The 20,020-nt window shown below is 41.3% G+C and overlaps 4 protein-coding genes across 6 annotated transcripts in view; 3 read left to right on the forward strand and 1 right to left on the reverse strand.

The window, feature by feature from the left end:
- Positions 1–2,551, forward strand: part of lrch3 (leucine-rich repeats and calponin homology (CH) domain containing 3) — a 33,979-nt gene extending 31,428 nt beyond the window's left edge. Inside the window, exon 20 of one of the 2 annotated variants that reach the window (XM_076282491.1) lies at positions 1–2,551. This exon is cut by the window's left edge and continues 335 nt beyond it. The gene's annotated coding sequence lies outside the window, so the exon portion shown is untranslated. The other variant, XM_076282492.1, reaches the window with a different exon arrangement.
- A 160-nt stretch (positions 2,552–2,711) lies between these two features.
- drc9 (dynein regulatory complex subunit 9) lies at positions 2,712–6,520 on the reverse strand. The gene is made up of 9 exons (XM_076281571.1): positions 6,392–6,520; positions 6,048–6,250; positions 5,825–5,953; positions 5,161–5,242; positions 4,768–4,929; positions 4,154–4,228; positions 3,861–3,992; positions 3,456–3,557; positions 2,712–3,048 (listed from the first exon to the last, which is right to left on the reverse strand). The coding sequence occupies exons 1-9, from the start codon at positions 6,518–6,520 to the stop codon at positions 2,944–2,946; spliced, it is 1,119 nt and encodes a 372-aa protein (XP_076137686.1). The 3' UTR covers positions 2,712–2,943.
- Positions 6,521–7,183: 663 nt separating this feature from the next.
- Positions 7,184–12,589, forward strand: rpl35a (ribosomal protein L35a). 2 transcript variants are annotated; one of them, XM_076282493.1, is made up of 5 exons: positions 7,184–7,208; positions 7,804–7,845; positions 8,091–8,243; positions 8,593–8,737; positions 12,526–12,589. In XM_076282493.1, the coding sequence occupies exons 2-5, from the start codon at positions 7,835–7,837 to the stop codon at positions 12,547–12,549; spliced, it is 333 nt and encodes a 110-aa protein (XP_076138608.1). In that variant the 5' UTR covers positions 7,184–7,208; positions 7,804–7,834; the 3' UTR covers positions 12,550–12,589. The 2 variants fall into 2 exon arrangements, with proteins under 2 accessions (XP_076138608.1, XP_076138610.1); XM_076282495.1 differs by lacking the exon at positions 7,184–7,208 and adding an exon at positions 7,292–7,316.
- A 1,167-nt stretch (positions 12,590–13,756) lies between these two features.
- The window catches only part of abcc5 (ATP-binding cassette, sub-family C (CFTR/MRP), member 5), a 28,231-nt gene continuing 21,967 nt past the window's right edge, over positions 13,757–20,020 (forward strand). Inside the window, exons 1-4 of the mRNA XM_076282496.1 lie at positions 13,757–13,794; positions 15,282–15,465; positions 19,182–19,330; positions 19,783–19,938. Of these exons, the coding sequence (XP_076138611.1) occupies positions 15,346–15,465; positions 19,182–19,330; positions 19,783–19,938 (425 nt within the window). The 5' untranslated portion in view covers positions 13,757–13,794; positions 15,282–15,345. The remainder of the gene's footprint in view (positions 13,795–15,281; positions 15,466–19,181; positions 19,331–19,782; positions 19,939–20,020) is intronic.

Genomic DNA, 20,020 nt, shown 5'->3' on the forward strand with positions numbered 1-20,020 from the left:
CCACCCACACACTCTAGTCCAGCCCTCCACTCAAACATCATTCATAAATACACACTTGTAGACACAAGACACAAGACACATGGAGAAGAACCACACCAGGCCACCAACCCTTCCCCCAAATCTGGGTGGCTTCCTTTGTGAGGAGAGGAGAGGAGTGGGGAGCAGCGCCTCAGACTGGAGCGGCACTACCACTCCACGGATGGATGACTGACATTCTTGACTCTTATTTGGACAACAGGACAGGACACTACATACATAGACAGGAAGAGATTTGTTTATTTTTTCTTGAAATAGTGATTTTAATTTTTTTTTCTATCACTTTTTCTGTTCCTCTTGTCTCTTGTTATTTTATTTTGCACCATATTAATATAACATTATTATGATGACAATAAGAAATATATTATTATTATTATTATTATTTCATTAGTTTAACACTTGGGACCGTTATTTGTCAGATCCCTGCTCATACAGGGTCGTCAGAAGGGTAACCATGGTGATCCAGAGGGTTGACTTGAGAACAGGGTGATTGGCCAGATATAGCCCCCTTGCCCAATAGGCACTAGAACTCATTGGCTAATAAATTAGCTGCTAGCGGAGGGGAAACCTTGTCTTCTGCAGAAAGCATGTGAGGGAGCATTGCTGCTATGTGTGAACATGGCCCTCTAGGTTGGGCCACAAGATGGCAGTAGGTTGCTGCAGCTGCAATGGATGCTGCAAGGTTACAGTACAGTTAATATGGCAGCATGGCATCAGCTCTTTTGCTGTATGGACTGCAATGCATCCTTGATACCATCCCATTCAAAACTGCATAAATTTAGCAGTAGATAGTGTAATGTGAAATTGGGATGGACTACTTGTTCCATTGTAGTTTTTACCCCAGTGACAGATGCCCTGGAGATGAAATTGACTCTGTGCTTTGGGATGAATAATTTAAGGAGTGAAATTCAGAGAGAGAAGCCACTATAAACCTGTAACCCACAGTGACGACCAGAGTTAGCTAAACCCAAAGAGCAGCTTAGGCTCTGACTGGTCCAGCTCAAATCACACCGCCGGTTCAGTGGATCCAACACCCTGCTGTCTGGCAAGGTTTTAATGAGCCTCACAATCAGACACTACATTTAAAAAAAAAGAAGAAAAGACTTTGCCGGGTTTTCATGTAACGGTAGCATGGTTGAGCTCTCTTTAGCAGATATATATGTGGCCTACGGTTACTGAATGAAATGTAAAATATATATATATATATATATAAAAAAAAAAACGTTTTGTTTTTCACTCTTAAGGACAGGTAACAGGGAGGATGTAACTGACGGTTGTTGTTCCTCAGTAGAATCTGTCTCCTGTGTAATTCATAACCAAGCATGCATAAGGCACAGTTGAGGGAGGGGGTGGGATGGGTAGGGGACTTCATATTTAAAATCTAAACAAAAAAACTGAAAAAAGGAGAAAAAAAAAGGTCTTGTCTGACATTAAAGGCAATATGACTGGTGACTGCTGTAGTCGAGAATATTTTCTTAGTCCTTCTGAAGCAGGTCGGTGTGTCTCGATCAAGGTGCGCACCCTGGCCTTCAGTCTTTTTTTGTTGCTGTAGTCACGCGTGCATGGCTTGCTCTTTCTAAGCCTGGTGACCACCAGGCTGCGTATCCTTTCCAGAGCAGTTTGTCAGGTGTGTAGAAGGACACACACACACACACACACACACACACAGTTACACACACCGACAGTCTCTTTTAAATGCTGTACACAGGATTCACTTAGTGATGTTCAAGTCAGCTGAGTCTTCAAGCCCGGGTATGCACACAAATATGTATAAAGTCGAAATAGAAACACTTAGAGCGATAAGGCAGCCAGTCAAGGGTGAGGATACTCTTCGCACACAAGCAGCGAGTGGGGCAATATACTGAGCATACAGGGTCAGTGGAGGGGACGTTTTTAAAGAGGCCATTTTGTATTTTTACAAGTTCCTTCTCAGCCTGGCAGTAGGGCTGATGAGACGGGGCCCTGCGTAAAACTTTCACATCAGATTTAAAAAAAAGAAAGTTAAGAAAAAAGAAGCATAAGGATACAGAGTCAAAGTATTTTTTTTCTATTTTAACTTGCTTTTTTATAGACCTATGAGTTATGAAAAGGGAAGTTAAAAGCAATCGAATTATAATTATTATATTATTATTGTTTTTTTGTATAGATATTTTTAGTGTAATTGTTTTTATTTTTATTTTAAATTCTGACTTGGGTGTTTCCCCAGCAGCGATGGATCATGTGACCCTAGTGCAGGCCCTCCCCTGCGTGACACTGTACAGTACATAAATACATTCCATACGTTTACAAGTATGTACCACTTCCCACGTGCACCAGAGGATCTTCTTCGCTTTACTACAGCCTTGGACTTGCCCTTTATTTTTTAAGTTTTTACTTTGCATTTTTACTTCTTTTGTTTTCTGAGCAAGTGTCCCGCAAAATATACTGTATTGGATTCTAAGTAAATGGAAAAAAATATGATTTTTTTTTTTTTTGGAATGGATATTTGATGTTATTTTAAAATGCATTAATAAAAAGTTTCCCATTTCGGCTTTGTGTGCAGTTGTGTTTTTTATCTTAATTTTTAATTACTTTATGGAAGACCTTTATATATTATAAAGCTGTCTGCAGAAGTTTTGGATAAACTAGAGATCAAGGGAATAACTTAATTGCTCTTCTGTAATACCGTGTGTTGATTGAAAAAATTATAGAGCTATCCAGATGAAATGTATCTGGCATATTCTGGTCAAGGTATCGAGGAATGCCGCCACTTCATTAAATACTAGCTGACCATTATACAACCTCTTAGTTTACCTAATGTGACCAGGGGAGCATTATATATAAAATAACACACTCTAAAGGGACCTGAATTTCCAAATAAAATATTTGATAATTGGCAGTCGGAATCTTTTTGTTTCTTTTTTCCTTCTACTTCTTTTTCTTCTTGCCCTTCTTGCCGTCTTTTCCCTTCTTTCCCTTCTTGTACTGGCCCAGTCCTCTGCGCACCATTGTGCCCCTCCACCATGACTGGATCTGAAAGGGAAAACATGCAAACGTGAGTACAAGCCATTGTGCCCCTCCACCATGACTGGATCTGAAAGGGAAAACATGCAAACGTGAGTACAAGCCAATTGGTAGTAACACAGGGTGGAGTAGTAATATTTTTATGATAAAAAGATAACAATAAATAATGAAATAAACTTTTAGGGTAATAAGACCTCAGTAATAAATACAGTGATAAACTGACTGCTACAGCAAGAACAATCACTCGTCATCTGAATAGGTAAATAGTTAAATGAACAGATAACTTGAATTTCCCCTGGGGATCAATAAAGTATCTATCTATCTATCTAACTACTTGTCCAGATGTGAGAAAGAGTTATCTTACATGCTATGGCAGACTCAAAGAGAGGAAAGGACTGGACGGGTGGCATGTTTACCTTGGTTGCCGCGAGACGTTCCATCTGTTGTTTCTCCAGCATCTTACGGAGGTTCTCCTTCTCAATCCTGTTCTCAATGACCACCTGCTCACTCTCCCGATACTAAAGAACACAGGCACGGTTGAACAATTACATCTGCTAACTCATCTGAACCTCAGCCACTCTCATTCTACATAGTATTTTAAAGTTATGGCTGGAAGGATCTCCTGTAATTAGCATGCTATAGAGAGTATGCAAAGAAGTTACTTTCATGCAACACATGATGCAACAAAACAGTTCAGAAAGTGACCATTGGCAAAGAGTGCTGCTCAGTGTCTCAAAGGAGAATGACTTGCAAGCCAAGTTTAAATTAGCTACTTAAAGTCGATTACAACCTAAAGGTTAACGTGGCCATGCCATGCTCACCTTCTTCGCCAGATCCTGCAACTGAGCAAGGTTGCTGTACTTTGCATTCTTTAGAGTGTTGAGTTCCTGTTGCTTGTCCTCCATGTCTTTTTCATACCGTTCCATCCAGTACTCTAACTTTTCTCCCAGCCTCTGGAAATCACATCGAGTATTACTTAAATTAGAACCAAATAACCACAAAATATTCACTAAATTCACATCTAACTATCTAATTCACAAACATCTCTGAAAAAGAAATGCTATTAGTGGCAGCCTAATACTTTTAAGGTTGCCATGTAGCCTTTTGCACTCACAGACAGGTTTTCTTTAAGGAAGATCTCCATCTCCATGTGAGCACGCCTCTCCATCTCCATTTTGTTCTGAAGGAGCTGCACACAGGAATCATTAGCTCATAGATAACATACTGGAAGATCACAAGTGGGCATGATTGTAAGCAGGGATGTAGTGGAGGCTAAACGCAAGTAAACACAGTTTATCCACCTCTGAAATTTTAGAAATAGAGTTTATCCACCTCTTGTTAGAGTTTATCCAACTCTCAAAAGAGTGTATTTACCAGGCAACTTTTAACATTCAAAAAGCACAGTGTATTATCCACATTCACAATATCTACACTCTAGGAACCATTTAATACCACTGACATTGTTATAAACATTGGACAATAACCTCCACCATTATCAAACATGTTCTGAAAAATCTAATACCGCACGGCGCAGTCCACCTCACAGAATTCATACTTTACCCACCTCTTATTTTACCACTACATCGATGATTGTAAGACAACTACATTTTATGTCTGACATCCTGAAAAACAAACTGCAATGTTTTAGGCCCAAGATGTTTTCAGTCAGTAGCTATCATTAATAACTACATCTGTCCTAGTAGCACATACAAACACACACAAACTCACCTTTATGTCATCTTCCATCAATTTCTCCTGGTGTGTGTTGAGTTTTTGTCCTTGATAGACCAGTAACTCTGTGCTGTTTTTAACATACTTCCTCTCCAAGCTTGTCTTGACTTTCATCTCCTGCAGCTGGTCCTTAAGATGGGCCGTCATCTCCTCACGCCTCTGTAGGAGGCACCAACAGAACTAAGGGGTGATGCACTGCTCCAAAAATCTCTGGCTTTTACGTAACTGTCAGACTCGGCACTAAAGAAAAAGTTGTGTTTGGTCCCTCTCCTTCTGTACATGATCAGCTTGTTTATACTCTTACCATTATCTTACCATTATAAAGTCTTGGCACATGTTACAACGCTATCATAACCATAATGCTTTTGATGTTTTAGCACATTTTGCTACCTGCAACTCCAGTGTTTTTTCCTTGCGGATGTCCTGAAGCTGTCTCTGCAAGGCTTTAGTCCGTCGTCTGCCCTCCTCCTCCCTACAAAACACCTGCACTGTCACTGCCATCTCCACATCCAATAGAATAACCTAACTGACCGAAATGTTTAAAAAGTCATGCATGTTATGTTTGTAGACTGAGCCCCTTTTTAACACTTTGTTTCTATTCTTATACAAAAGGATTCTCAGAAAGGTCCAAAATGCTCATTGCATCGACTCCTCAAGCTCAAAATGACTGTTAGTGTTGAAGTCTGGTAGAGTGCATATGAAGTGTTCAGATGCAAAAACCTCTAAACGCGACCTCCATCAAAAAATTAGATAACGATGGTGAGTGAATGCTCTCCACACATAGTATATGTTAATCAAATCATTTTGCTTCAAAAACCCGCTAAATACCACTCTCTTCCTGGTCTGAAATATTGATTTGTAGGCAGAAACCTATAGAAGCCTGACAAAAAAATGCTTATTTAAAAGAAAAGTGCTCAGACAGATTTAGAGGGTTTGGCATCTGAACTCTTCATAGTATTAATTAAGATGATGATGGCATCAATGAGCTTGGGTAATTCTCCTTTGTAAAAGATGGGTCATTGGAGGGTCTGAGCTCAAAGTCTACGGGTTTTACCTTATTATAATATCCAACAGATGGGCTTTTTTCTTCTTCTCCTCTTCTACAGCCAATAATAAGCTTTCAAATGTTCCTTTTTCTTTTACCTCTGCCAACACATTTATGATCACCTCGGCTAAAAACTGCCTGTAGCACACATGATGGAAAAGTTATAACACATTTATGACAAACTAATGTGACTCATCGCCATGCATGAGTTAGACTATTCCATGTAGCATACCTGTCCCTCTGGACTTTAGCAAGGTTATCAGGTGATAGTGGATTTGTTTCCATGGTGCGGTCTAGTTCTTTGTGTGATTTGTGCAATTCTTGCACAGCCTCTGTTATAGCACCACCCTCAGCATGACTTTGACGAACTGTCTTCAAACTCTGCTCTGCCTCTCTATGTTGTGAAATGACTCCACTGATGTCTGCTCCCACCACCTAACATAAGAGCACAGAGATGAAAAATGTAAGGTTACACCAAATGCCTTTGATTGTCTCTTTTACAATACTATATAGCATTAAATTAATTGACAATGCCTTTGTCATTGCAGATTTTTAAAGGCGTTTGATGCAGCCTACCGAGTCAGCCTCTGGGCGACCATGGTAGGTATCAGGCATGATGTTTCCCAAAACTGCAAGCTGGTCTGCACAGTCCTGGAGAACTGTGCACACCCTGACGAGCTGTGCGCCTGAAATTTCCACAGACATCCTGCTGTTTCGCTGCAAATAGTTACATGTGGCATCAGTGATTTAACTTACCTGGGTGTCTGGTTGAATGCACTGTCAGTACAATGATATAAAATATAGTCACAGAAATAGTATATTTACAATGCTTTTCAACAGCAGTTAAAATTAAATCATAATCGACGATGATCCATACAAGCCAGTGGTTTGCTAGCGAGCTGCTAACTTACAATAGCCTACATTATGTTGACTTCACAAGAGTAACGTTACAGTAAAGACAGAGAAGAAGTCAGTTAGTTAGAAGTTAGTTACCTAATAAAGACAGAAAATAATGATTATTTATAATATACAATAAGTTGGTACATGCATTAATCAAAATCGCACGACAACTTTCAGAAACTGATCTAGGATATCTTAGCAAACCAATACTCACCTGTCATCTAGTGTTGCAAAGTTGTCAGCGGTTACTATGGTAGCAGATTTTCTGTGAGCTCAAGTAAAACCACTTGAATCTACACCAGTAGGATTTAACTAAATGCCCTTATACTCAATCGTTGTATTTCTACTATATCGCATTTTTATCTATAGAAAATTAACTAAATATATTTATCAACATACTATTTTAATCAGGCGGACGTTAGGCCACCGTCGATGTTAATTTCCCAGCATGCCTTTCAGACTTCCTTTTCCTCCATTTTTTCTTACAGTGCAGGTACGTGAAAGAATTAGAGATATATAAAGTGTATTTTTAAAAATGAAAACAGCCTTATTTGTCTACAATAATTCCCACTACAAGTTAAGGAACAGTTACGGTTCATAGGTAAATTAATTTGCACACAGATGTATCAGGGATGCCAGAGATTTTACGTGGATGCTGTTATGGCTAGTCTCGAAACCGAAGTTGTCCACACGAAGTAGTGTCGGAACTGTCGAAAGCAGAATTACCTTTATCTAGAAATGAATTGAGAACCAAGGTTTGATCTCACCAGACAGTTTCGCCTCTTCGGCTCGCTTTGTGTTACTGTTTATGCTCTCAATTATTCAGAAGATTGGAAGCAAGCTAAGATTCAACCGCTAACGTTACATGCCTAATGTTGGCTACCGCTGGCTAGTTCGTTAGCCAAACCAATAGACTAATTATGGCATATTCTCTAATTGTTTGAGACACATAACGTTATATTTAAGCAAGTGATTCATTTGTGAGAGGGATAAGAGTATTTTTTTCTGTGGCTCCTATGGAACTATTTGACTGTAATGATCATTCATCCAATCTAACTGCATTGTATTTGTATTGTATTTTCTGTCAGGTTTGCCAAGCCTGGACGAAAGTCACTAATAATGCCTGGAAGGTGAGTCTCTGACCTAATGAAACTTTTCCTTTACCATTTGTGGTGTTTTGGGCTGGAAGTATGGTGGGGGGCCTGACTGGCTCTCCAAATGCCTCATGTTTTGTCTTCAGAGTGGGACTTGTGATGCTATTTAAGATTTGTTTTGTGATGTGGTGATCTTATAGATTACACCTTTAGAAGTACTAAACATGGTTGGTTGTTTTAGCTGTACGTATCATAACTGGATGTATTTGTTTATCCTGTAGACTGTGGAGCAAGGCCATCTTTACTGGCTACAAGCGTGGCCTGAGGAACCAGCGTGAGCATACGGCCCTTCTGAAGGTAGAGGGAGTTTACACACGCGACGAGGTAGATTTCTACCTGGGCAAACGCTGCGCATATGTCTACAAGGCCAAGAAGTAAGTTCCCTCTTGTTCCCTTGTTGCTGTTTGCAGTCTTGCATTGTCTGCCTTTTATGAGTAAAATGGTCAGCCTGGTCCTGTCGTCAGGCACGCTACACTGATATGCAGATATATTTTCATGTGTGGAGGTTGTGAATTGAAGGATGCTATGTTCGTGTTATAGATGGTAGTGTAGGATAACTTTATGGCATGTACAGAATGTGTGAAACTATTCTTTATGTGCTTCGCTACGTAAGATACTAAACAATAGCAAATATCTTGCAGAGGTTTAGCTGTTTCACATAGCGAGCATTTTCCATATATGTTTGACAGTGTTTGATTGCTATCCAATTGTTGCTGTTTTCAGGAGCACAAAGACACCCGGTGGCAAACCCAACAAGACGAGGGTCATCTGGGGCAAGGTCACTCGTGCTCACGGGAGCAGTGGTATGGTGCGTGCCAAATTCAGCAGCAACCTTCCCGCAAAGGCAATTGGACACAGGGTGCGAGTGGTAAGTACTGGATGCTTCTCTTTCCTCATCCTCACATAGGTCTCTCCTTGTTGCCGTAGTGATGCACGGGATAAGGTTTTCTTTACCAACACTCACCCGATCCATGTGGAGATTGAATCTGACCTGCCGAAAGTATGCTTTAAATCTCGACTTGAATCCAATCCTACTGGTGAATTGCTAATTTTAACATAAGGCTAGATGATTGCATCTACATGGAGTGGCCATGATGTTTTATTCTACAAGATGATGCATACAAATTCAATTAATTGCCATTTTTGTGTTAATGAGAGAATCCAATGTAGTGTAGTCCGGATAATTCAATGTCAGTGTTGTCTGAAACGTACATCAAACTCAATTTAATGTTTCTGAGCTGAAACGACAAAATGGGCAACCCTCCCTCCGGTCTCTTTCTGCCTCTTCCTCACAAGCTTTGTGCGCACACTCGCACATACACACGCATGAATACCATTCACATTTCTTACTTCTCTTAAGGGCTCAACATGCTTCTGCGTCACTCCTACGGCGTTGTGACCATTTTATGGTTCTGCGTCGGGTTGCTTTGCATCGTTGCATTTCACCGCTAGAACGTCGGTATCTCCTGTGTCTGCATCGCTCCCCACCGAAATCATAGACTGTATGACCGAAACGGTACTCAGGATGGCAAACTCCATAAACTGTCCTGCAGAAATATTAATCTTATTTGTTTGGCCTTTTCTTGCTTAGATTTTGTAAATTATCGAGAAATAGACACCGTAAAATCCATTGGCCTAGTTACTGTAACCAGCAAATAAGTGAGGTTATTTACGACGTGTCTGCCAGCCAGTTTAAGTTGTTAGCAAGCAAACTTTAGCACAATTGCCCACAAAGAACTGCTTGCTGGCGAAGTGCTAATTTCAAAACTTGCCAAAAACTATTGCAAATGTATAAGAAGATTCGGCTGCCTATTATACTTTGCTACAGTTATGCAAAATTAGATTTATTTTCCCTATAGGCTATTGTATAAGGCTGTCGAGTGTGGAGAAGATGCATGGTAGGTTTTTATGGTGTGGTCGGCCAACACAAGTTATTGACACCAGCCTAAGATGTGTGAAGGGACAGATGCTGCACCCTCTGGTGTGCATGTACGTTTGAAACGGACAGGGGAAGAGGATGTGGGAATCCCAACCCAATACCCATCACTTGTAGTTTGGATCACTGTTATCCAGCAATTTTGACCAGACCTTCCTGCAATCCGCAGTATTATCTGCACTCTTACCTGCACCCGCTTGAGCCAGGGGTTATGGGTTGACCTGTGCATCACTAGTAGGGCTGTCACTTTTGTGAAAAAATCCTGTTCGATTTTTGAGACAAGTGTTCATTGAATCGATTGTAAAATCGATTTTTCATGTCTGAAGACGTTTCCATTTTCGACGCAAATATAGGCCAATTCACAAACAACTAAAAGGCATTAGGACGAACGTAAAGAGGGCGCTTGTAGACGCAAGCCAGCAATATTTCTGATGATTTATTGGCATGAAGTTTCGTGCCTGCAGTACTGCTGCAGGCTTCAACGTACCTGTGTCTGTGTTTACGATTAGAAATTTCAAACAAATTTCGCCTAAGTAGAACTCGTTTGCACAGTTTGCATAGCCTACCGCTTTTGTTCTTCTCCATAGTTTGATATACCAAAAATCCGAAGTACTTCCACATCGAACTCCTCCTATCACTCGTCTCTCATGTCGCACAGGTTGATCGCGTTGTCCTCCATTTTTTGGCAAAACACGAGCAGCACAGCAGCTGATTCAAACCGCTGTTTCCGGTGCGTAAAATTGGTGGGAATTTTCTTTTTAGCTTTCGCAATGCTTACTGCACTTCGGAATTATTTTATATTCTTATATTCTTGTTTGTGAATTTTGTTACATCTATCCTTTTTATTTGTTTAATTCGTTTAAAATTAATAGTGTACATATTTGGTTAAAATCGATTCCTTATTTTAGTTTTCGAAACTTGTGTTTGGTCCAATCGATTGTGCAATCGATTTTCGAACGTAAAGTGACAGCCCTAATCACTAGTGACCAGCTGTTGAAGTATTTCTTGGGAGTTTTAACCTTGGTAGCTCAGGGTACCATTCAAATCCCTTCAGACTCAGATCTCCATCTGGATTTGTATGAATCACTTAAAATACATTTTTACATCTTTGTCGGCAAATTATTTACCCTCAGTCATTTAGGTGGGTGTCTTTTTTTTTTTTTTTGGCTTCTGTCTGATTTCTTCTTTGTCAAATGGAGTTTGAGAAATTCATTCAAATTCATTCATGTATAACATGAAAAACTGTTACTTGAGTTGGTTTTAAGTGGTCATGACAAGTGTAAGATTGGGACCACTGTTGATCCTTTCCTATTTCTGCCAGTAAGTGATGTTCAGGGTGAAGTAGATCCCTGGATCAAAAAAAGACCACAACGGTTTTCTCTAAAATGAATAATGGACAATATTTGCTAGCAGCTTGCCTAATAACTTAAGTATTTTTATGGTATACATTTCTTAAATTTTGTTGAAACACAAATCTAGCTTGGCATATAGTAGAATGACAATGTATCAAAATGAATGATGAACTGTCTAAAAGAACCTGCTAAAATCTTTAAAAAAAAAAAAAATCATGCCAAAGGTTCAATTTGTAGAAATTGATAGCCACGGAAGTATGGTTGTCTGTGTTTGTAATGGTTGAATAAGGTTCAATCTAAGATTAATAGATTAATTCTAACGGGAAACACCTGAGTAAATGGCAAGAAATGAGTTTGTGATTAAACCCATTTCCACCAACCTTAGTCACACATTCTACTTGAAGCATTTGGCGATTTTGAGAATTCCAAACGTTGCAAGTCAGAATTTCTAGTTTATGTGGTCAAACTAGGCGTTAAGAAGCAGGCTACAAACCGAGCCACTGAGGATGTGTGCTCACTATGCAGACAAGCCGTGCCTGGAATTTTATTTTAACATACACATTACTTCAGCTATTCCCTTCAGTACCAAAGGGTTTCTGCTGACTCTAGGTCTAGGAATCTTGTGTTCTATGGCTCAATTCAGTCACTAATAAGATGCTTGCACAAGCTTAAACTATGGGGAAGTTTGTCTCCTACATATAGGCCCACATTTGTCGTACAAGACACTGGGTATCATTGGAAATGCTGATGTTTAGCAGCTGGACTGAAATGTCATGCTTGCTTCTGCCGGAATAGCCGAATGTTCTGCTCTGTTTGCAGTCAGATTCATTTTGTCTTAACGTCTTGTGTAGATTTAATAGTTTTTCTTCACATCCCAGCAAGTGCAATCATTTTTTTCTAACATGAAACAAACTTTGACTGATTGTTTACTTTAGGAAAGTTTGTGCTGCAATAACAGATTATTTGTATCCAAGTCCCCTTTTTCCCCCTCACAGCCTCAGAATCACTCATTGATTAGAATTACACATCAGTTCTGGGCACTGGTGATGTCTGTAATGCATTTAGTGATCTACCACAATGCACCCTCAGGAATGGTCTTTCAAGTTTTGTGGAATCAACCCTTTAGACAGTTGTCTGATCCTCAAACACTCCTGTTACATTTGTTTACTTGACAAACTATTTTCAGTAACTCATGATAAAATCCAAAATCCTGCATTGGGGATGCTCTGTGTTGCTATCATTGACCTTGATTCTCCAGGGTCTTATTGACTTATTGACCTGTTTTTGCTGCCTTCTGCTTGTAGCACTTAACTGTGTCACTGGAAATGAACACTGCACTAACTGCTCTCTTTCTCTTTTGTCTTTCAGATGCTCTATCCATCCCGTGTGTAATGTGTTGTTGTGTACATACAATAAACAAACTTGGTCCCAATCCTGTGTACCGTCCTTTTTTCTCTCTCTCTGGTGCTGCATAACAACATATAATTCTGGTGTTGTGATGTTTACCAGTGACACCACAGATGCATGCTTATAATAAAAGGCCTTTGCCTAGTCCCAGATGAACTGTACTGACAACTGTCTTCGGAGCCACAATCTACTGGTTGAATTGCATATCCTGGCAAACCATAAAATCAGTTACTGTACAGAAACATTGGTGGCTCTGTAGAGGTCCTGATCTACATGTTTGGTGTGCTTTGTGTCTCTGCACTAATTAAACCTAGTCCTAGACTAATCGCTTTTTTTCCTTGGCAGTATTTTGTAATGCATTTGTGTGAAATTGGCCCTGCAGGTGAGAACACCAGTAAAAGCCGCATTGGCTTAAATTATTTATCTAGAACTTTTTTTAAGTAATGGTGCCTAAATATTGCTTCTGTTATTGGATATAACGGTTTTATTATTACTCTAGCTCATCTGGCCTTGTGGTGCTATTCTCTAGTCATCATGAGTAATATTCTTGCGTAAGAACTCGTAGACCCACGACTTGGTGATGCATCAAGGCGGGACACGCTTCGACCTTCGACAACGCGTGATGAAGTGGAGAGCTATGTGGAAAAATACTACCAACCGCTGTCTAAGGAGAAACTGCAGTCTTCACCGGTCACATGCGCGTCATGTGAAATGCATCACCCAAAATGACTTCCCATAGACTGTAAAAATATGGCTTGTCCCTCAGATCCTAGCATCATTAACCTCACTGATAAGTGAGTAATTGAGATACTCTAAAGTTCATATTTATAAAGCAGACGGGGGTTATTTGTTAGGGACTTGCAACTACTCAGTGGAACAGTAAAACTTTTTACCCTCATTTCAGCCTACACGGCGATGTCAAATGAAGCATTTGGCTAAAATTAAGAATATTCCTTCAACATTTGGTGTTACTGATCAGATTGTCGTACCTTGAACGCGCATCAGAAGGTCCTCCCATTTGCTGCGATCCTGCGTATCTTGTGGAGAGCTTATGGGTATTGCAGTCTTGTTTTAACGGTACAGTGCTGGTGACGTCTACAATCAGTTGAACTTAAACTACATTTCCCATGTAAGCACGGGCTTTAGGTCCCTCAAAGGACTGCTTTATAACGAAGTTGTTTTTCCTCGGTGCCCGTTCTGGATCTGTTGGATGACCAAGCGGGGACGCAGGTACTGTTGCTAGGGAGGAGAAATGTTATTTGTTTCAAAATGTTTATATATTTAAATTTCAATTCTGCAATCGTATGACCCAACACATCAGCTCTCGGTTAAGAGTGATGTAATGACATTTTATAGGTCTATTTTGTCACAGAGAGCATTGCCTTAAACATTGCTGTATTATGTGCATAAGACAAGGCATCAAAACCATATCTTTCACCAGTCATGATGGGCCGCTGGATGCTACTTTGTCTTATCATTGTTTTCCTTGAACAAGAACAGTTAGCGTGGATGTTGAATTTAAGCTGTAAGTGTGGTGTCATGTTTTGCTCCAAGCATTTCGCGAAGGTGAAATTCTAAAGATTTAGCCTAGGCTATGCTAGGTTTATGCTTTGTAACCAACTTGAAGAGTGAGCATAATCTGACTAATCTTACCATGATGATACCATCCCAACAAAATCTGTTATGAAATCTTAATGTTAAATGTGCCAGAAGTTGAGCGATTGAACGTATTGTCTAGTGCCCCTTAATTTTGTTTGTTATTAAATAGAATTGCATTGTCCAAATGTCAATCTATGGGAAAAGAATGCCTTGCCTATGTGTTGAATTGGTTCTTTTATGTGCCTACAAAATGTTCTGAGACGCACGAGTCGTTGTCGCAAACCTGGCCTGACCAAACCTGGTAAAATATGTTGTTGTTGATCGGGGAAGCCATTGTTTTCATTGATAATCCGTGTGTTTTATCAACTGCACTCATTGACATATTTTTTCTCTCACAAAATTAGCGCCTGTGCTCGTTCATTTGCTTTGATACAGATATTAACTGAACTGAATTTGGCTACTACCCTGATTTTGCTTAGATCATCTACTTCCGGAACGCTGTGTACGAATAGTCTACTTACACCTCGATTGAATATGGAAAAACAGTCTCTTGGTAATGTCGGAGGTCGGAATAGTAGGCTATAATGAAAAAGATTCCCAGACACAAGCATTTGGCTACACGCATCCCGTCGACGCAGAACAAATAATGTGTCGTAGCTTGTGTTGAGAGGCCTCTTGTCATAGCAAGGAAAGTTGTTTTTTTCTGTAATTGCCTAGGTCTATCCTAAAGACATAATACACAGCATCATTGCACTTTAGGGTCTCCTTCAGGTATCATGAGATTTGGAAAATTTTCAGACTAAATTGGCGTAAAATCATGGGCCAGAAGTTTTCTGTCTGTGAGCACCGGATTTTTGTTGTTGTAATCTTTGTCTAATAGCCCATTTCAGCTGACATGAAATTGAACTAATATCCCATATCCAAATCGTTTTCAAATGGAGATAATAGGCAGTCATTAATGACAATGAACTGGAAAAAACAACCAACCTATTCAAGTACAATGACAACTGTTTTTAGCTAGTTATGTTTTCCATAACAACCCATCCAGTGTTGTGGGCTACACAGTGCCAGCTTTGTGAATTGCTCGACTGACTCGTCTTTCTCTCTGATCGTGACAGTGACAAACACAAAGCATTCTGAACGCAACAAAGCCACTCAGCTTTCCTATGTTGGTGAAAAAAGATGAAAGAACATGATTTAGGAAAGGACTACCTGGCACCTGGCCCTGCGTATCGGGCTGTACCGTCCAGAGAGACCTTGCCTGGCTCAGAAATTGATCCATATCAGCTCTCTAAGGTTCAGGTGAGTCTGCCAGGTTTTACTGATGTGTTTGTGTTCTTGTTGATGTGTTCTTCTTTAGTGCCTGTTACAGTAGCCTGCTACCTTTCCTGATATTTTACTTCCTCTAGGCTGCATGAAGAAAAAGTAATCAGTTCTTATTGCTGTTGGTAATTGACATATTGTGTTATTTCAAAGTTTTAAACCAGTACCGTAAATTTAATGACTTTTTCTTTTGTAATTACTGATGGGTAATGTCATGATGCAATGCATCCATTCTTGTGCAGCATTCACATGGGCTCACCAGAAGACAATTGATTTGGGTGACAGCCATGCGCAATCCCACCTCACGTGTTTGGCTTAATTGGTTACAGACTTTACTTCTTAATGCAGCCGGCGTTCTGTCTCAGCCCCATGTGTTTGGCTGTCAGTCTTCTGAGAATGTGTTTGGGTGTTTGGTGTTTGGCTGTCAGTCTTCCGAGAATGGCTGTGGGAAGGCTTGGTGGTAGTGGGTGGTGGGTTGGAGAGAGGGAGCAGAGTGAAGTTATAAAAAAAAGAATAAAGTTAAAAAAAAAATAGAAATAGGCTTAGTCAGTGTGCTGTCAGAGTGGCATTCTCCTCACACTGATTGCATTGGATTTGCTTTACTCCAAGTTGGGGAGGTGTGAGTGAGTCATTACTTTGGACCCATGTGTGTTGTTTGTCATAGGCATACAGCAAGAGTAGGTTATTTTGCTCAGAGTAAAAAGGGTGTTGAATGGTGTCTGATTTCAGCATATTGTTTTTTGTATGGATGCTGAACCAAGAGCTGCATGTCACGTTACGTCATACACTTATGCTGAGAGACTGTCTGACAAGCACACATGCGGATGACAGGCCTATTGGACAGGATTTCAAAAAACACAATGGAGCAACAGCTGCTGTTAGACAGAGTGCTATACCCCGTTTGTTATTCCTGTGCACTTTAGTTCTCTCTCTTTCTGTCTCTCTATCTCCCTCTCCCTCACTCTCGTTCTCTCTCCTTACTCTGTCCGCATTTGATCAGCAGGTTATGAGAGAAACGGCTTCTTTCCTCTCCTTTCTCTTTTGCTGTCTTTCTCAGTAAGAGGAAAATAGCCATCTTTCTTAGCCTCATTTGTATTGTTCCTAGTGTTCTGTTGTTCTATTTCCGTGCAGTCCAGCATATCTTTCCTGTCTCTCCTCAGCCTCTTCCTCTTTGCAATCAATTTAGAGATCCCTCCTGCAAGCTGCTGGGGTCTGATTGGTTGTTCACTCACAGACCCCCCCCCCCCCTGCGTACTTCGGCCTGGCTTGTATTGTTTATGTAATGTTGAGCCCTCCCACCTCCCATCCTTCAGTGTCAGTGGGAGCCAATGGGGTGGCTCGCTTCCGGTGATGCACCAAGGCGCTCTGGGCCTGTGATTGGCCAGATGGCCCTGAATGGCTGTACAGCTCAGTGTTTGTGCAACGTGAGCGCACATGAGAAACGTGAAGCTGGGGCCCACTGACTGAAGGGGAGGGGGGCTGCTTGGCTGGCACGTGCCAGGCAGCACTGCAGAGATACAGAGAGAGTGAGAGTAGCATCTTCGGCAGCATGCCACATTTTAAGCACAGATGCTGAAACATTTAAATAGGTCATTTGCCTTGTGTTTTTTGAGTGAGCGTGAAGAGCATTGGCAGGGCATTGTAACACCATAGCCTTGCATGATATCATCACCACGAAAGTGATCTCAAGGACAGAGATGATGAGGGGATCTTATTTCCTAGTTTTTCATTTGTAATCTCTGATGCTGTTGCCGTCCGCCTCTGAAGGTCATCAGTGTCCCTGGCACCCCAAGTCCTCATCCCCTCTTCCTTATCTGATTTCATAACTAGAGCTTACTTCACTGGCAGCTCCCTGAGCCCAGGTTTGGCAAGACAGGTTATTTCCCTGCTGTCAGTCCAAATAAGTTCCTCATTTTTCCTTGACTTCTCCGAAGACCTCTGTGTGTTGTGGCCAGGAAGTTTTCATGAGGATATTGGTAAACAGGTGCCGAATTCTTCATTTCAAGAATTCCAATAGTTTGGGGTTTTCTTTTTTTTCCGGCACATACTTAACAAACCACCACATACTTAACAAACCAGTTGAGCCAGCTCAACTTCACAGAATTAGTTAAAAAGAAACATTAAGTTGAATATTTAGATGGTAAGTAACCAAGCCTTACGTGCAAAAAGTAAGTTATAAGAAGATGTAATTAAGTGGCAATGTAAACAGTGCAGATAGTAACACCGCTGTAGACAGTAAGTAGGGGTGGTTGTTCCAATCATACGCAATGTGTACACTTTTCAATTGTGAAATGTTGTTGTGAAGTGTTAACTAACTATCTTGTCTTGTGTAGCTATTGGATGTGTGTGGTTTTGAGATACTTTTGCATTGAGAAAGTCTCTGACTTAGTTTGAATGGTGTTGAGGATAAAATGGCATGATGATGCTGTCCACCACTCCACTTTGCTAAACCTTGCTTCACACATGTGGACCAGCTGGCTGTCTTATGTGATGGGATATCTACATTAAGTACAGGCAGTAGTAATTAAATATGCTTAAACTTATTTTTAAGCTGTTATGCAACACAGAGGCTTAACTCGATTTTTATATGAGGAGAAATTTGCATCTTAATGGGAAAAAAAGCTCACTATGTATGCACTTAGCATTGTGAGTGCCAGCGCTTGGCGTGGTTGGTGCTGTTGGCTAAGGATGCCTGAATCCCTGAGACCGAGGTTAAGTCCTCTAGCAGAGAGAGGTCGGCTCTCTCCTCGCTGTTCCAGAACGCGGTGTTCCCGCCACACGAGTAATCCTGCGGGCATTTTATTCTGCCTCCGCGGGTTTTTAAACGTGTTGGAGGCTGTGGCCCCCTCGGCTCTGCATGCACACACGCATGCATGCATACAGAGTAGCCACACACACACACACACACACACACACGCTGATGCCCTTTGCAAGCATGTCCATGTGCTGCATGGACACACACATACACATACGTGTGCACAGACAAGCGCATTAGACTGAACACAGCAGTAGCGTCAGCAGCAGTCTGTGTGTGTGTCACCCTCAGCTGGGTAAAATTAAAGTGCTATTGGCATTGCTTAATATGAACCATTGTTTCACTCTGTGATTGTGTGTGTGTGAGCGAGAGAGGGTGGAAAGTGTGTGTGTGTGTGTGTGTGTGTGTGCGCGTGTGGTCCTCAATGCAAACTTGAAATTTGGTGTTCAGACTCTAGGAACTCGTGATCTACATGTCCAGACAACTGATTTGAACCTTGAAAAAAGAGAAGGTGTGTGTGTGTGTGTGTGTTTGTGTGTGTGTCTTGGTGTCTTGTTTGTTCTTCCCCTCACCGCCTCACGAGTGCCTGCACGAGTGCCTGCACGAGACTGGCCTCCCCTTTGATTGCACTCCTTTAGGCAAACTGTGTGAGTCTCTTTGCATCTCCATGTCATATGACCATGGTGTGTCACACATTTGGCCTCCGAGAGGTCCCCCCCCCCATGTCTTCGTGTCTCTCAACAGAAAAGCAAGCACTGAGCAGCACCATTCTTGCACACATTCTGTATTTTACATTTCCTTTCTTCCTGTCACAATGAATGGACTATGAATATTTGCTTAATACAAATTACACTGTAAGAAGTAGTTAGTTACTATCTTTCTTTACCTGATTTCTATCTGTATTTTTTCCCCTCCTCTTTTCTCCTTCTCTCTTTGTCAGGATGCCCTGGAGACTGCAGCACGTGCGGAGGGGGGCTTGCCCCTGGAGATGGCCGTCTCACCCCACAGTAAGGAGCTGGAGGAGGACGCTGGGCGCAGCAAGTACCACCACAGCGTCAGCATGCTCAAGCCTTTCCGCTCCACCAGCAAGTGAGTCTCTCACCAGTCATCACCCTCTACCCTCAACCAGGACACACACACACACACACACACACACACAGATAGACAGACTCCGACAGACGGACACACACACTCTCACACACACAGACAGACAGACAGATGTTTACTGCTCACACCAGCTGCAGGACATTGTGGCGAGGCCTCTTTGATACAGTTTCACTACAGTTCATGGTAAGAGTTTAGACGAGGCCTGTAAAACCACTGTGGAGGCCTTTAGTGGAGGATGATCCAAATATGTGTGTGCCTTAGGGAGACAAACAATAAATAGCTCAAGGTTGTTTTAGTCTTTGATTTAACATGTTTTTTCGTTTTGTTTTCCATCCTCTCTTTCTTCTTTCCTTCTCTTTTATTCCCTTTTCTTTCTTTCTTTCTTACTTTCTTTTTTTTTCTCTCTCTCTCTCTCTCCTCCCTGTCTGCTGCAGGCATGAGCACCCGGTGGATAACGCTGGCCTCTTTTCCTTCATGACGTTTAATTGGCTGACGCCACTGGCTGTCTGTGCCCACAAGAAGGGCCAGCTCTTCCTGGAGGATGTCTGGCCCGTGTCACAGTGGGAGAGCTGTGAGGCCAACCGCCACAGGTGTGTGTGTGTGTGTGTGTGTGTGTGTGTGTGTGTGTGTGTGTGGTGTAACATTAACATCCTCATTTGGAGAAATGTCATT

This window comes from Alosa pseudoharengus, unplaced genomic scaffold, assembly GCF_046254945.1.
Source record: "Alosa pseudoharengus isolate Yale_2024_CS ecotype anadromous, Long Island Sound unplaced genomic scaffold, YU_APseudo_1.1 YU_APseudo_1.1_scf_13, whole genome shotgun sequence".
Lineage (NCBI taxonomy): Eukaryota > Metazoa > Chordata > Actinopteri > Clupeiformes > Clupeidae > Alosa > Alosa pseudoharengus.

Bases quoted from the DNA above. Each gene is read 5' to 3' on its own strand.
- rpl35a (XM_076282493.1), top strand. The intron at 8,244-8,592 runs GTAAGTTCCCTC...TGCTGTTTTCAG, and splicing joins TATGTCTACAAGGCCAAGAA to GAGCACAAAGACACCCGGTG. The intron at 8,738-12,525 runs GTAAGTACTGGA...TTTGTCTTTCAG, and splicing joins TTGGACACAGGGTGCGAGTG to ATGCTCTATCCATCCCGTGT.
- drc9 (XM_076281571.1), bottom strand. From the start codon at position 6,520: ATGTCTGTGGAAATTTCAGGCGCACAGCTCGTCAGGGTGTGCACAGTT. The intron at 6,251-6,391 runs GTAGGCTGCATC...CTCTTATGTTAG, and splicing joins GTCGCCCAGAGGCTGACTCG to GTGGTGGGAGCAGACATCAG. The intron at 5,954-6,047 runs GTATGCTACATG...TGTGTGCTACAG, and splicing joins GCTAAAGTCCAGAGGGACAG to GCAGTTTTTAGCCGAGGTGA.